Source organism: Nanorana parkeri, unplaced genomic scaffold (genome assembly GCF_000935625.1).
Source record: "Nanorana parkeri isolate BGI_ZX_2015 unplaced genomic scaffold, ASM93562v1 scaffold935, whole genome shotgun sequence".
NCBI lineage: Eukaryota > Metazoa > Chordata > Amphibia > Anura > Dicroglossidae > Nanorana > Nanorana parkeri.
This window is the reverse complement of record NW_017307203.1, coordinates 250,439-266,101: the sequence shown is the minus strand read 5'-3', so window position 1 is coordinate 266,101 and position 15,663 is coordinate 250,439. Positions and strand designations below refer to the sequence as shown.

General features: G+C 42.6%; 1 protein-coding gene across 1 annotated transcript in view; it reads left to right on the top strand.

The window, feature by feature from the left end:
- Positions 1 to 6,163: 6,163 nt before the first annotated feature.
- Positions 6,164 to 15,663, top strand: part of LIG3 (DNA ligase 3) — a 31,485-nt gene continuing 21,985 nt past the window's right edge. Inside the window, exons 1-2 of the mRNA XM_018566313.1 lie at positions 6,164 to 6,625; positions 9,035 to 9,178. Of these exons, the coding sequence (XP_018421815.1) occupies positions 6,169 to 6,625; positions 9,035 to 9,178 (601 nt within the window). The 5' untranslated portion in view covers positions 6,164 to 6,168. The remainder of the gene's footprint in view (positions 6,626 to 9,034; positions 9,179 to 15,663) is intronic.

The window sequence follows — 15,663 nt, the reverse complement described above, 5'->3', positions numbered from 1 at the left end:
GGAGACCGCACAGCCCTGGTGAGCAACACAGAGTATGTAGCATCATATTATTCTGCATTGCTGGGATTTGTAGTCATCTATAGCGGATTGTATTATTCTGCATTGCTGGGATTTGTAGTCCTCTGTAGCTGGTGGTATTCTGCATCGCTTTATAATATATTGCTGGGATTTGTAGTCCATCTACAGCTTGGATTTAGTGACAGAACTACCAGGGGTGCAGCGTTTGCAGCTGTGACTGGACCCTGGCGCTCCACCACTGTCCTAAAATCATTAGTCTGTATTGTTTTAGAAAGAAGGTATCGATAATTGGTATTGGTGGGTACTTGAAGAAAAGTATCAGTACTTGGTCTTGAAAAAATGGTATCGTGCATCCCTAATATAGATAGATAGATAGATAGATAGATAGATAGATAGATAGATAGAAAGAATACAATTGACCCTGAACTATTACAGTTTCCCTTTTATTGGGCAGCACTCCTCCTCCTTTATAAGCGTCCTCATAAATAACAATACGCTGCGCTCACTTAGCCATAACAAATTATAAATATGAATTGATTTGCCATAACCATCAATATTTGCAGATTACGGGGTGATGAGAGATAATACCGATCGTTATGGGAAATACCGATCTCTAAATCACCGTTAGCAATAGCGCTCCACGGCGACAGGATCCCAAGCGTGTCACTGCGTGATGACGTCGGGGTTTATTTTTGTCCGCCTATTGTTTTTCCTGCTGCGCCTTTAATAGTGACGTCAGTTGCTCCTTGCTGGCTTTTCCTGAGCGGCGAATGTGTGGTCATTCTTTGGAATTAAAGGGGAGGTCATTGCACTCCAAGGCCTCCTATGCCTCCAGCCATCCCCGGGTTTTCCTGAATGTGCCTGCGGAGGAGAAGCGATACACGCGTGGCAGGGTCGCATTGAAAGGTAAGGCGGCAGGGATGTATGCCGGGCTTCGGATAGTAAGTAGGGGGGAGTGTGTGTGAGCACATGGTGTGTGTCCGAGCTCGTCATTGTTTACACAACGCACTGTACAGTAGGATCACAGCTGTACAGAGATACTGTGCTAACACAGGACTATGGCGGAGACTGTTGCAGCATATGCTCTGTACACATCATTGTCTCGTCTCCTCTCCTCTTCAATGTCAGCCCAGTTAGAAGCCCTTTCCTTCTAGTTGTATGCAGCTGTGTCTTTCTTCTATTATGCCTCTGCATTCTAGGGACAGACATGGCTTCTTTCTAAGTAGGTACCATTAATCCCTATGCGTGTGCATCGCTGGCCGTCATCTCTTCGCTATAGATGTTCAATTTTTAATTACAACACAGGAGGATTCGCTAACGCATTTGTGTCACTTTTCTGGTGTTACGGCCACGTTAGAAAGTCCTGCGCCAAATTAATAAAAGCCGCACAGCAGTTTTCTTACTATTTCCAACACGTGACAAGTTTAGGTAGTTCTTATGTGCGAAACGTTTACACTCTGGTGCTATGTCTGTGACAAATACTTTAAGAAATGCCGCCATGTCGGTCATAAGAAAAGCGCAGGTAAATAAGACCTCCTCCATGTTTGAGTGAATTGATTCACATATAACTGTGTTTCCATAGATTTCTAAAAAAAAAAAAAAAAAACAGTGTGATGTGCCAAGATCAGCGCATCAGCACTGTGACTGCTAACGCACACCTGTGGCTGTGTGCTGTAGCACAGCTGGTGGTGTGAATGCAGCCTTAAAGGATATTTAAACCTTTTAAGGCTGCATATATCTACTGCTAACAAGCAGTAGATATATGCAAAAAGTAAAAAAAAAAAAAAAAACGCTCAAACAGCAGTTTAGACTTTCCTGTGTTCCGTGCGCGGTCCCGTGCGAAAAATGAGAAATTTCTCTAGCGGCCGCAAAGGATCTTGGGGCGGGCGCATGCGTAGTTCTCATTTTCGGCAGGGACGCGACGAGGGGCGCAAGGTAAGTCTATGGACGAGTGCACCCGCATGCAGACACCGCTGGATCAGAGGGACAGAGCAGTCAGCGCTGGATCGGAGAACCGCCGCACCACTGGAGAGAAGGCTGAAAACATTAGGAAAGAAGAGGAAGATCGGAAAAAGAGACATCATTTAAGGTAAGTGCTAACATTAACATTGGGGGGAGGGAAACAGTTTTTTGCCTTTAATGTCACTTTTTAAAGAACAATTTTGGGTAAATAAAATCTTAACCCTTGCACTGCAAGGTTTAAGTGCTCATTTTTGTCGAAGTTACTCATCAACCTCATACAACTGTAGAGCCAGCCGGCTGTGACAGCGCTCCTTCTTGCCTGTCTCCTCCTCCGCTGCAGTGATGGGTTGTCCCTCAGCGTCCTCACGTCCACATTGTATAGAACCTGATGACTCAGAGAGCAAGGTGGGAGGGACAGTCTAAGGCTCCTTTCGCACGGGCAGTCCAATCGGGTACGCCTGTCAGTTTTTCAAGTGGACCCCATTGGATGCCCAGTGTTAGTCTATGGGCACCCGTGTGTAAATGGATGGGTGTCTGTTTACACTCGGTTACCCTCAACTCCGGCCCGGTCCGGAAAAACAAACAGTGATTCGTTTTGCCGGACCTTATCATGTCGGATCGGGGGGAGGCGGGTACTCTGACTCGGACATGTCTGTTTACATCCGATTCCCCATTGAACGACATGGGGTCCGGTCATTTCAGTAGCTTTACAGCACGTTGCACACGAAATGGGCTTTAAACAGTAAAACAGCAAAAAGTTTTCCTGGCACACTCACAAGCTAGCATGTAAAAAAACTTGTCTCACACTAAGTTTAAAAACAGAGGTTTGGATACATGTCTTCTGCAGAAAATGTGAAAGCTGCGCAAAGGCACCTCTTATAGTGCGGTCCTTTTGGAGACTGATAGTTTAGAGTTAGGACCGCACTATAAGAGGTGCCTCGGCGCAGCTGTGCGGCTTTCACATTTTCTGCAGAAGACATGTATCCAAACCTCTGCTGTTTTACGGTCGTTTAAGTATTCACAAGGTGGAGGAAAAAATTGAACGGTCGCGGATGTCACAGAGGTGACATCCGCATTGTACTGCTCTGATCAGGAGTGGATCTGTGCACGGATGCTCTCCTGTTCAGGCAAGTATAAAATCGACACAAAATCGACACAAACGAGCACTTAACCTTGCAGTGCAAGGATGGCCCCACTGCAAGGGTTAAGAACAGTTTTACTCCGAGTTCTGCTATAAAGCAGCAGTCAATCGAACAATATTTCTTTTTGAACTTTGGGTATTACTGTAAATAGGTTTGCTAAATGACAAATGTATTTCATAGCAGGGAAAGAAGGTGAAAATATAAACTTTGAAATGACCCTGTCGGTAATTTAAAACCTTCCCAAATGCATACCCTGCAGTATGGGACTGTAAATACTTACCTTTCCTGCTATTCATTCAGCATTGGAACACTGCTCTGATTCTGAACAATAATCCCTCAAAGTCTGTTGGTAAATGAACACTTGCTGATCTCTTGGGTCCCACCCAGTTCTCGCTGGTTTCAGTGCAGTCTGTTAGGAGTACAGGTGATTAACACTCCTAGAAGTGTTGCTTTACATACAAACGTTGAGGGACTATATCTAAAATCAGAGCAGTGTTCTACTGTGCAGGCAGCTGGAAAGGTAAGTACCGTGTTTCCCCGAAAATAAGACAATGTCTTATATTTTTTTGGCTCAAAAAAACACATTAGGTCTTATTTATTTTTTAATGTATACCAATCCAAACTTAATGCAAATCCAAATTAAATAATCCAAAATGGCAAAGTTAAGAATAGGGTGATCAGGGGTGCCATACCTTTTCAAGAGCAATTTGATAACCAGAAAAAGCGAAGCACACTTTCACTATCGATTCCTCACAGGCGGAGTGCATTTGGTATCACTTTGCCTGTGACAGGAGTCGGCGCTATAGAGGAGACGTCGGCTTATGCGGCTCTGCTCCCTGTGCTGCCGCCTCGCTTCCTCTAGTGCTGGCTTCATTGGCACTGCTGATTCTCTCACGCGGCTCTTCAGGTTCCCCCTTATGCCACCACCAGCCCTGGCAATGGTCACAACTAGGTCTTATTTTCAGGGTAGGTCTTATGTTCAGGGAAACGGTATGTACAGTCCTTTTCAGGGTATGCGTTTGGGCAGATTTAAAGTGACACAAAACTCAGGAGTTAAATCTTAAAAATACATTCAAGTACCCTAACTATTAATAAAAATGTATCTTATTTGCGTGTCACTCAGCTGTAGATCCTCAGATCATCTCTGATTTGGTGCTGACACTGTCCTTCCTTCTGGAGGGTGGCTACTTTTGTTCCCCCGTGGTCCCTGTGTGTGTTGTAAAGTAGCCACCGCTCCAAGCTCGCTCCTGTTATGGACTACAATCTCAATACAAATGAGTAAACTAAACGTGAGATTATAGTCCATCGCAGGAGTAAGCTTGGAGTGGTGGCTAATTTACAACACACACAGGGACCATGGGGAACAAAAGTAGCCACCCTCCAGAAGGAAGGACAGTGTCAGCACACATTCAGAGATGATTTGAGGATCTACAGCCGAGTGATATACAAATTAGATACATTTTTGCATTTTTAAGATTTAACTCCTGAGTTTAGTGTACATTTTAAGATTGACAGGTTTGTTTGTATACTTTTTCCCAGCAGCTTCTGAGATTACTGAACTATGCTGTGCTGTGAAAGGATGATGTATAACTAGCACTTTTCCCACCTCGTTCATTTATCTCTATTTGTCTTTACAGTTTCAAAACAGTGTTTTAGAAGGTTATGCATTAAAAAAGAGCAAGGCACTGCTCACACTAACACAATGCTGTAGCTGTCGAGCAGAAAATCTGCTCACGCGTTTTGATTGGCCTATGCGTATAAAGTTGTTTTTTTTATGGGAGGTGAGGCAAGAATCACTTATCTGACCCAGTTCTTATAGGTGTACAATGTAAGAAACAGCAGTGAGTATATAGTGACTTTAACCAGTCATGCTAGAATCTATTTTCTGCACCTCAAAACTGGTGGGATCCAAAGAGTTGGTGCAAAACCTGAACTTGTTTATCTCTAAAAAGTGGATTGTAAAAATCAAAAAAATTGTAAAATCTTAATCTTAAGTCAGTAACTGTAGTATTGAATATTCAGCACCTTAATTGCCTGGTGGTTTAAAGGTCAACAATGGCATCCTCAATTTTTTTCGTACAACTGAAGGCAAAACCTTTTTTTTCTCTTTTTGGTTTGAATAGAGTGGAGATAGAGAGGTTTAGAACGCCTGTCAGGTTTTTATTGCTGTCTGTGTCTCTTAGGGATATTCACCCTCTCTGACTGTCCTGGTGACCGTTGTTGCTGAAACGGAAAGGAAATCCCAAATATTGGGTTGTTACTAAAACAGGAGTAGATGGGAAATCTTCCAATGGGGACACTAGTTCTGGTGATGCTTCTGACCACCAAGGCTTTCCTCTCTTCCTGTTGTGGCTATTGGATAGGAAGTGAAGGATTGAAGGAAAATCTCTGCAATGTGACACAGATGACAAAAAAAAAACCTCACAGGGGTTATTACCCTCAAGTGGTGTACACAAGGTTCAACCTGCGTTCAATTTAAAATTTAAAAAAGATTCCTCCATCAATTCTTACGAGCGTTGACGGCCAAATCCCTGTTTGCATTGTATTCTGAAAGTGGCCGGCAGTCACTATCAGAATACTTGCACTAAGCTTGTAACCGATTGGCTGCTTACTCTGTTCAGCCAAGAATTTTCCAACCAGGTCCTTTGATCAGCTGACGAGGGATGCCGGATGGAAGGGTGCCAACAGCGGTACAAATTTCCAGCCGAAATCCGAATAGTGTGTACCCGACTTTTCTCTATTCAAACTAAAAAAAAAGTATTTTGCTTCTGTTTTACACATGAATCTCACTACCAGCACCCTATAGAGCTATAAGGAGCCATTTTGCAGTATACAGACCCTTTAAGAAGTTCATTGTCCCTCTGACAGGTTCAATTCAATATATAAAATAAAAATGGCATGAATTAATTTTTATGTTACCACATGTTGAGTTTTCTGCTGAATTACCAGGTGACATTTATGAGTGCAAACATCATGTATGGGGTCTATATATGTACTAACCTTTATATTGTATTCTTTTTTTTTTTCCTCCACACAAAGCATTTTTATGAAAAGTTTATTGAAACTTTTGATTCTGCAAACGGCAAGGATATTCTCACCACTGTCATCAAGGAGCTTTTCGAACACTACTACTCCTATTCTGCGTTACTCACTAAGATTACCATATCTCAGCACCTTACAATTCAACTTTGCTATAAGAAATAGAAGCTGCCACAGCATGGCAGAGCAACGTTACTGTGTAGAATACGCCAAGCGCGGAACTGCAGGCTGCAAGAAATGCAAAGAAAAGATAGCAAAAGGCATGGTACGAATTGGAAAAATAGTTCCAAATCCTTTTAGTGAATCAGCAGGAGATATGAAGGAGTGGTACCATGTCAAGTGCATGTTTGAGAAGTTGGAGCGTGCACGGGCAACTACAAAGAAGATTGATGACCTCACCGAGCTTGAGGGTTGGCAAGAGCTACAGGACGCTGAAAAGGAAATGATTAATCAGCATGTAAAAGGTGAGGGGTTTTTTTTTAAAGGTAACTGAGAGAATCATGGAGAAATGTTCTGAAAATGTTAATTGCCTGGCTAGTCACAAACCCACATCAATTATGCATACTTGTTATAGGTCAGTTGCTCAGAAAGTACTTAAGCCTGTATATCGGCATTACAGCAAGCCACCTAGCTTTTGCAGAAGGAGGTGCGCAATGGCATCCACCACATCCCCAACTGCAGGGGTGTGGATGTGTATTTCTGAAGTGCCTTTTTTTGGCGCTTTAGAAAACACACTCGGGCGTCCAGTGCGGTGTGAATGGCTGTGATTAAGCCCTGGTTCACACCTAGGCATATTGCATATGCGCTTCAGTCGCGCGTTTTTTTTACCGCGGTAAAAAAAATTGCGCGTTTCCGAGTGCTACTTGGCTGTATCCCAATGGAAACGCACAACAAAAACGGCCCAAAGTAGTACATGTACCTTTTCAGGCGTGGGCCGTTTTGTAGCGCGTTAGGGACGGGCTGAAATACGCCAAGGTGTGAACCAGACCCATTGAATACAATGGGATTTAGATGTTTGAGCGTTCATCGAGCGTAGAACGCGCTACAAAACGTTCAGGTGTGAACGGGGGCTTAGACAGCTCGGATCAGTGAAAGTGTACAGAGCCAGTCAGAGTTGCTCTGTACCTTGTAATGGCTGTCACTGGTTCACAACAATCACAAGTGTAAACAGAAATAGTGTTTACAAACATTCAGCTCATTCACCACAGAGGAAGCCCCCCTTCCTCCATCATAAATGGGTTGAATGTTTGTAAATACAGCAGGGAGGAGGATTATGGCCACAGACCACCAATGATGTTGGAATAATTTTTTTTACAGTGGGGTTTAAAGTGCCACTGGCCACCAATGATTGTGGGATTGTTTTCGTGGGGGGAGGGAGGTAGATAAAGTGCCACTGGCCACTAATAATTGTGGTAAAGGTTAGTAAACCTACCTCAGCACTTAAGGTCTCGTTCACACCTAGGCGTATTGCATATGCGCGTCTGTCGCGCGGTTTTTACCGCGATTCGCGGTAAAAAAGTCGCGCGACAAACGCGCGTTTCCGAAGGCTACTTGGCTGTATCCCAATGGAAACGTGCAACAAAACGGCCCAAAGTAGTACATGGACCTTTTCAGGCGTGGGCCGCTTTGTAGCACGTTAGGGACGGGCGGAAATACGCCAAGGTGGGAACGAGACCATTGAATACAATGGGATTTATATTTTTGAGCGTTTTGTAGAGCGTTCGTCGAGCGTAGGACGCGCTACAAAACGGTCAGGTGTGAACGAGGGCTAAACTATATATTGGATTGGTATGCAGGCTGGTACTCAAGCGATTAAACTTAAACCCTTGGCAGTGTGGGGCTGGCCCCAAGGGTTAAAGGAGAACTATGGGGTTAGGGCTTTTCCCCGTAGTTCTCCTAAGGGTAACAGGAGGACACAAACTAGCGCCCTCCCGTCAACCTAAACTCAGTATACCGCTATACTGAGACGCCACAGCTGAAACGGATCCCGACAATTATGTCTGGATCCGCCCAGTTGTGTGAGTGACAGCTGGCTCTGCCTATGTAGAGGCAGAGCCAGCTGTACCTGCCCCCTCCCCGTCCATTCCGCCAGTTAGCGCTGGAGGAGCGGGGAGGGGGGGGAATCCAGCCCCTCCCCTGTCACGGCTCTCTGCCGTGACAGGATGGAGAAGTAAGCGAATGCCGGTATGTGTTCGCTCACCTCCTGATCTACTGAGCCGACCTGTGACAGTCTCATTGTCACAGGTCGGCTAGAACTATGAGGATGAGTGAAAAGCACTCACCTCATAGTTCTCCTTTTTAAGAATAGTTTTTCCCAGGAGTTCTTCTTTAAGGCATTGTATTCATATACTAGCATAGTTTCTTCCCCCTGTTTTTATCTGTATTAAAACTCCCTATGTACTTTAAGAATATTGTACTTCAACAAAGGTCAGTGATACATTTGAACACTGATTTTTTTTACCCAACACTTTGGCTATGTGCCAGATTATACCTTCTGCTTGTATTTCTGAATGGGCCAACCAGGAATATTTTGAATTTGAACTTTCCAAGGACTTGTCTTTCCAGTACTGTGGACATGAAGGAAAATGCTTTAGGTGTTGGCAGCGTTTGAGATTTAGAATTTGATTGATGGACTTGACCTTTGTATGAGTACTGTCAATCTTATGAATGGCCGGCTTCTAGACACTAAGCTCCTGATATTTTGTAGATGCGATGTGCATATTACCCTTTGTTTTTGCTATTAATAGTTATGAACTGTGCTTTCAGATGCCGCAGTAAATTACATATTTGTGCATTACCTATTAAGTAAATAAATCTGTTGGTTTGGTGCTTTTTAATGTGTTATTTTACTATGTACTTGGATACATTCCCAGAGCTTGCTGCTAAAGCTGGAGCTGCACCAACACCTCGGAAAAAGACTCCTTCAAAGGCGAATCAACCCCCGACAGCACCAAGTGCATCTCCATCAACAATGCCTGCACCGAGCCCTTCACCTTTAAAGTTTTCTGGGTTTTCAGGTATGTGTTTCTGACTTGGAGAATGTATTTTACACTTTCTAAACACAAGCAGTAAAATGTCATTTTGAATTTAACCCCTTCATGACTGAGCTTGTTTTTAGTTTCTGTTCGTAAATGACTGACACACTTTTGACATTTTTGCTGTGTGATTCTTCCACGTCAGTAATATACTTTCTTACAAAGTGCACCCACAATTATATATTGTTTTTTAGAGGACAGATAGGGCTACATATTTATATTGCATATGTGTGTCTAACGCCTCACTTAGGACAAATAAAATATAAAAAAAGAGGAAAAAACATTAAAAAAAACACTTTTTTCCAAGTTTTGATTTGTAGTATTTTTTTACAAAACCAGCACAGCTAAAAAAAAAAAATGCAATAAATACATTCATTTATTTGTCTTTTTTATTTTTTTAGACTTTTTTTTTCTTTACACTTTTCACTATTTTTTACATTTTATTTATTTAATTATATCAAGCAGTCGTGAATTAATCTCACTATTACTGCTTGATAAATTAATACATTTTTGGTTATTATTAGGCTGTTTCAAACTTCAGAACAGCCAATAATAAGTTAGTGACACTGATCCTGCAACAGTTCAGGATTCAGCTGTCACTAAAGGTTTTCTTGAACGTTCCAAAAACGATCAGCAACCTGAAACATTCTTCTTTCAGGAATAGATACATTATGTATCTATTCCTGAAAGTGAAAGGGAAAAAAAAAAGCCAGTATATGATCCGAGAGAGATATCTCTAGATCTATACGAGCTGTCAGAATGCCGGCTTTTGCCGGCATGTTTGCCCGCTCTGCTTTGACTCTCAGACACCCGATATTAAGGTATCAGGTGTCTGAAAAAGGTTAACCCTTTCCTTAATGAATGCCTCTATACTGAGGCATCCATTAACGAATGGTAACCGCTGATTCTCAGGGGTTACCAGCCCTCTAATGCAGCAAATAACGCGTCACGTACAGTGCACGTGACGAGTCATTTGATCCCTTTGTGGCGGGACGTACAGTGTACGTCTCCCGTCACGAAGGGGTTAAAGTGTTTGTGTTAAAATGGGTACTGTAAAGTAAGGCAGTGAAATAATAAACTGTGTAAACAGTATTCTTCACATTACTATGTTTCTGTACCACTGAAGCACGTAGCACATGCCATATACACCCTTGTTGAGTGGCAGTACAGGGGCTGGGTTGCTTGTGCCTCTTGGATAACGATCAAGGTTACATGGAATTTACAGTCATCGGAACTTAAGTGGATCTCCAGCAGAAACTTTTTGTAGTGGACTAGGAAGGGTTTGAATATCTGTCAGGGATTTACAGTATTGCGATTTATTTTTTCTTAGCGCATAAGAATTGTAAATGTTTTTTGCTCACTTTTTATCCTGGTGACCGTTGGCACTGGGAGCAAAAGTGTAAATCTCTGCCATAGGGATACTGCAACATAAATACCATTTAACCACTTGCTGTGCGGGGCATTTTCTTACTATTTGCGCACACATGATAAAATATATTTTTTTTGGCTAGAAAACAGCTTCAAACCCCCAAACAATTATATATGTTCTGAAAGCAGAGGCCATGTAGAATAAAAAAAATGCTAGTTGCAATTTTTTATGTCGCACGGTTTTTGCGCAAAAGGTTACTTTTAGAAAAAAATAGTGCACAGAAGCATAATATAATACCAAATGTTTTGGTAAAATATGAAAGATGGGGTCACACCGGTAAATAGATACCAAACATGTCAGGCCTTAAAATTGCATTCGCCTGTGAAGCTTCGAAAAATGGCAATACCCAAAATTTCTATAGGGAACATTTTAAACGCTTTTACCGCTCATCAGACCCATAATGTCACCTAGGGACCCCGAAGAAGCTGAGGAAGCAGGGATCTGCTTCCCCAGCTTCATCTCTTGGCTCTAAGGCCCCATTCACACTCCGCGATATGCAAATTGCGCATTTGTCGCGCGATTTGCATTTTGCGCGATATCGCGAGATTTGCCTCGCGATATCGCGCAAATGCTTTCATTTGAATCGCGGCAAAATCCGCTCCAAAAAGGGTCCTGCTGTAGCGACCCGCGAGAAGCATGCCCCATTGAGAAGCATTGGAGAGCGATATCGCGCGGTAATTTGCCGCGATATCGCGGGAATTACCGCGCGATAAATCGCTCAATGTGAACGGGGCCTAAGAGCCGGAGACTGTGTACAGTGACACCGGAAGTGATGTAATACACATCGCTTCCGGGTCCAGTGATCGGAGGAGAGATCGGCGGCAGTGGTGACCAGGGGAAAACAACAGTGGTTATAGACGTATTGCGGCCTGGAAGTGGGTAAAGAGCATATTCTTTGCAGCTTTCAAAGTTGGAGTTACCCTTCTTTTTGGGATACTGTTGGTGGTGGGTAAGGGCAATAAATATACAGCTAAAGTTTAAAAAGATTTACATTTTTTTTAATACTATTTTGAGCCAGTTTTCCTTTTGATAATAAAATAATAATCAGGAGACATTTATTAACATTTATTACCAAATGAAGGTCCAATTTGTCCCAGACAAAACCAGGTATAATTAACATGTATATACTAAGTAGTTGCAAAGATATGTACAGTTTTGTTAACACGTGGCAACGTTGCAGAACTTAAAGAAGGTGGGAAAATACACTAGCCTGATCCTTGGTCCTACGGCAGTCAGTGATCGCCTTTCTTCCCCGGGCTCCAGCTGTGATATGTCCCTTGTGTCCTCGCATCTAAAGGACCTGCATTAGACATGATGATGTCACGGGTCCTTAGACTGCTTGAACCCGGGGGAGAAGAGTCTGCGGTGACCTGTCTAGCTGACAGGCAGGACCAAGGTGAGTATATTTTCTTTCTTTTCATCCCTAGACCAAAAGCAGCAGTTAACCCTTGCATTGCGGGGGTAGCCCCAAAGCAAGGGTTAATTTGTAAAAAAATCTTGGAGTTCTTTACGAAATACAAAATATAAGCAGATTTAACTTCAAATTTAAATTCGTATACTACTTACTAATGTGGTTAGAGTATTAACCCCTAGTAGAATGTTGGTGTGGCGTGACATAAAGGTATGTGTTAGTAAATGGGTTGTTATAGTGGTTGTCTTTTATAGAGGTACAATAATTGAATAGTGTTCAGTTTACAGTTTAAACATTTTATAAATACATGTGGTCTTACCGGGGCTTGGTTTTTTAAACCTCGGCACCAAGTCTTATAATGTGTAGTATAATATAGAAAAATAAAACAGCACTTTGTTTCCTGTCAGCAGCGCTGGCGTGTCCTTGCACCCTTTCAGCTTTTACCCCTAGTGCTGGTTTACACCTGGGCGTTTTTCAGTGGTGATCGAAGCGCTGAAAAACGCGCAGCAAGTGAAATCCCATAATTTCCTATGGGCATGGTTCCCACCTGGGCCTATTTCAGCACGTAGGAACGCGCTGAAACGCCCTATGCCCATTGATATTTCCGAGTGTGGCTCGGGGTTAACAAAGCGGTAACCCCAAGCCACACTCGGGAATACAGCGTAGGTCTTACCTTGTCCGCGATCCCTGCTGTGTCCTCCGGCGGCTGCCGTCTTCCGGGTACCGTCCCTTGCGAGCGTCTGCGTCGCAGGGGGGCGGAACCGGCGGGAAGTTTGAAAGTAAAACCAAAAAAAGATAGAAAATAAAAGGAAAAAAAAAATCGTACCGCCATTGAGGTAAAAAAACGAGCGTCGAACGCGCGTTTCACTGAACTAAACGTGCTAAAAAACGCGCCTATAGTACGACCAGGTGTGAACCCAGCCTTAGTGAATATGTTCCCCAGACTCTGCAGTGGCTGTGTGTTCTGTTGGTCTATAACTTTAGACATAGCACACAAGGCACAACCTGAGAACACACACAGTCAAAACACTTTTTGTTTTTAAATATTACCTGAATAATCACATGGCTAATAATGCTTTACACTTCAATAAAACACACTATTCCAAATTAGCTGTTCAAGGAATGGGCGCTCTTTGCTATTATATATTTTGTGTATTAAATCTTGTGTGAAATATCAACTTGCGCTTCTGGGTAAGATTTTCATTTAGTATCAGAACTCCATATGCAGAGGGTTCAGTCTAGAATCTACCAACAAGTACTGTATGTGCTTTCACTGACAACAAATGAAAAGTTAAGCAGACGTTTCATTAGGATTCAGCACAAGTGCATGAAACACATGAATTCTGCAGTGCTTAGTCCTGCTAGCAAGCAAGGGGGAGCTGATTTAAATGTGAAAATAACCTTTCATGAAATTAGAGGTCTTGCTAGCATACATTTGCAAATATGAGGCACAAACCTAGTATGATGCCCATGTGTATGTGGCCCTTCTCCAGTCTATTTTGGAACATTTTGTTTTTAGCTTCTCCTTTTTTTTCCTCTTCAATTACTTTGTGTCTCTCTCTCCCTCGCCCTCTCTCCCAAATACAGTTTTGCATTGCCAGAGCAATATTGTCAATTTGAAGGATAATATAAAGGAAGATGGGGTCGATTCCAGATAGGGGGTTTATAAATCCACAATTTCTTATATCCCTCTCCATTTATGATCTGCTATAACATATTGTGCCCCTACTTTCACCGTTGACTAATATTTCTGTAAATCTTTCACTGTTTTTCTTTTAATAAAAAATCATATTGAAAAATTGTTAGGTTGAGTCTCTAAATGCACTAACTAGAAATTAAGAACTTTGCCTCTGTTTAAGAGGTTACTGTAGTTTAACCACCTCCGGGCCGGCCATGGTAAAAAAACGGCCGGCCGAGAGGTCTCTAGATCTGAGCGGGCGTCTTTAGACGTCCGCTCAGACACGCCCCCTCGCACGCGCGGGAAATGGCCGGTATTTGAAAACAGGCAGCGATGCCTGTTACCATACAAGCGATCCGCCGGGTGTAGAGCCGGCGGATCACGTGTATGGTGTGCCGTTCGGGTTCCCCGAGCTCCCTCCGGTCCCCTCTCTTCTGCAAGAATGCGGAAGTGTTATGTCACTCTCCAGCTTCAGAAGCTGGAAAGAAGCTGATGGAGCAGATCTGTGCTTCATCAGCTTCTTTTGGGGGGTCCTAGGTGACATTAGGGGTCTTGGAGACCCCTGATGTCTCCATAAAGAGGACCTGTCACATATTTTGCATCACATGGGGGGTTTAATTAGCCCCCGTATGTGATAGCAATAAAGTTTAGGGGGGAAAAAAATGTAAGTTCTTCCCCCCCCAAAATTGTAAGTTACACATAAATAAGAAAAAAAAAAAGCAAAAAAATTTTTTAAAGTCTCCACCCATACATACACGCATGCAAACATGCGTCGGGGGCGCATACGTGCAAAAAACATGTTACATATCGCACCGAACGTCGCAGTGAGAGCAATAAGTCTAGGGCCATCAATCACGGATAACACTAAACTGATGAGTGGTAAAAGCTTTTAAAGCGTCGCCTGTGGCCAATTTTGGGTATGGTAGTTTTCTGCGATTTCGCGGGTGCGCGCAATTTTAAAGCTTGACATGTTTGGTTTCTATTTACCCGACGTGACCCGATCTTTTATATTCTACCAAAAAACTGGGTAATAATGTTTCCTAACAACATAATGTAAAAAAAAACTTTTTTTTTTTTTTCAAAATTTCCTGTAATTTTTCCTAATTATAGTAAAAAATAAAAACCCCAGTGGTGTTTAAATACCACCAAAAGAAAGCTCTATCTGTCCCCAAAAAATGGTATACAATTCATTTCAGTACAGCGTTGCAGGGCGGAATAAACGTCAGTCAAAGTACCGCAGCGCTGAACACTGAAAAATTACCTTGCCAGGAAGGGGGTCTAAACACCTGGTCTTGAAGTGGTTAAACCCTGTTCTATTACTGTCTGGGCATCACATCGAGTGATACAGACCTGCATGGTTTTTCTTTTCGTAGAAAGATATTTTTAAAAAATCGTGACACTCTGACGATTAAGTTGGCCATACACTGTTTTATTTTTTTGGTTCATCCTGTGAGTGTAGCACTCCTTGCATGGAGGTAGAGGGGGTTAAATGATGATCCTGTGCACAGGACTTTTTTACTGTAGTATAATTGTCCTAATTTTTTGGCCTGTCATGCCTTTATTGCTTACGCACAAAATCTATTAAGGTATTTGTAAAAGAATGATTAAACTTCAAGAGAATGTAAAAGCCAGGTTTTAATCAGGTTCTCAATTTGCTAGCAATCAGGTCTGAGCACTGGGGAATCTGTTTAATGTGCTTGTATTGAACTGCCCCTCCCACATGCACCCCTCTTGCTGGTTATCAATTGATGAACTGCTGTCTGTTCCTCACGTTAGGATTCAGGACATGTCAAGCAGCATGCACTTGTAATCCTAGAGGTGGTAATTATTTCAGAAGTGATGGTTCAGTCTCTCTGGCCTATAATAGCTCTAAACGCTGTTTCTTTTTTACCTTTTATGCAAAATAACTTTTAGGTAAAAAAATGCTATCTTTCTATGACACGACCCAA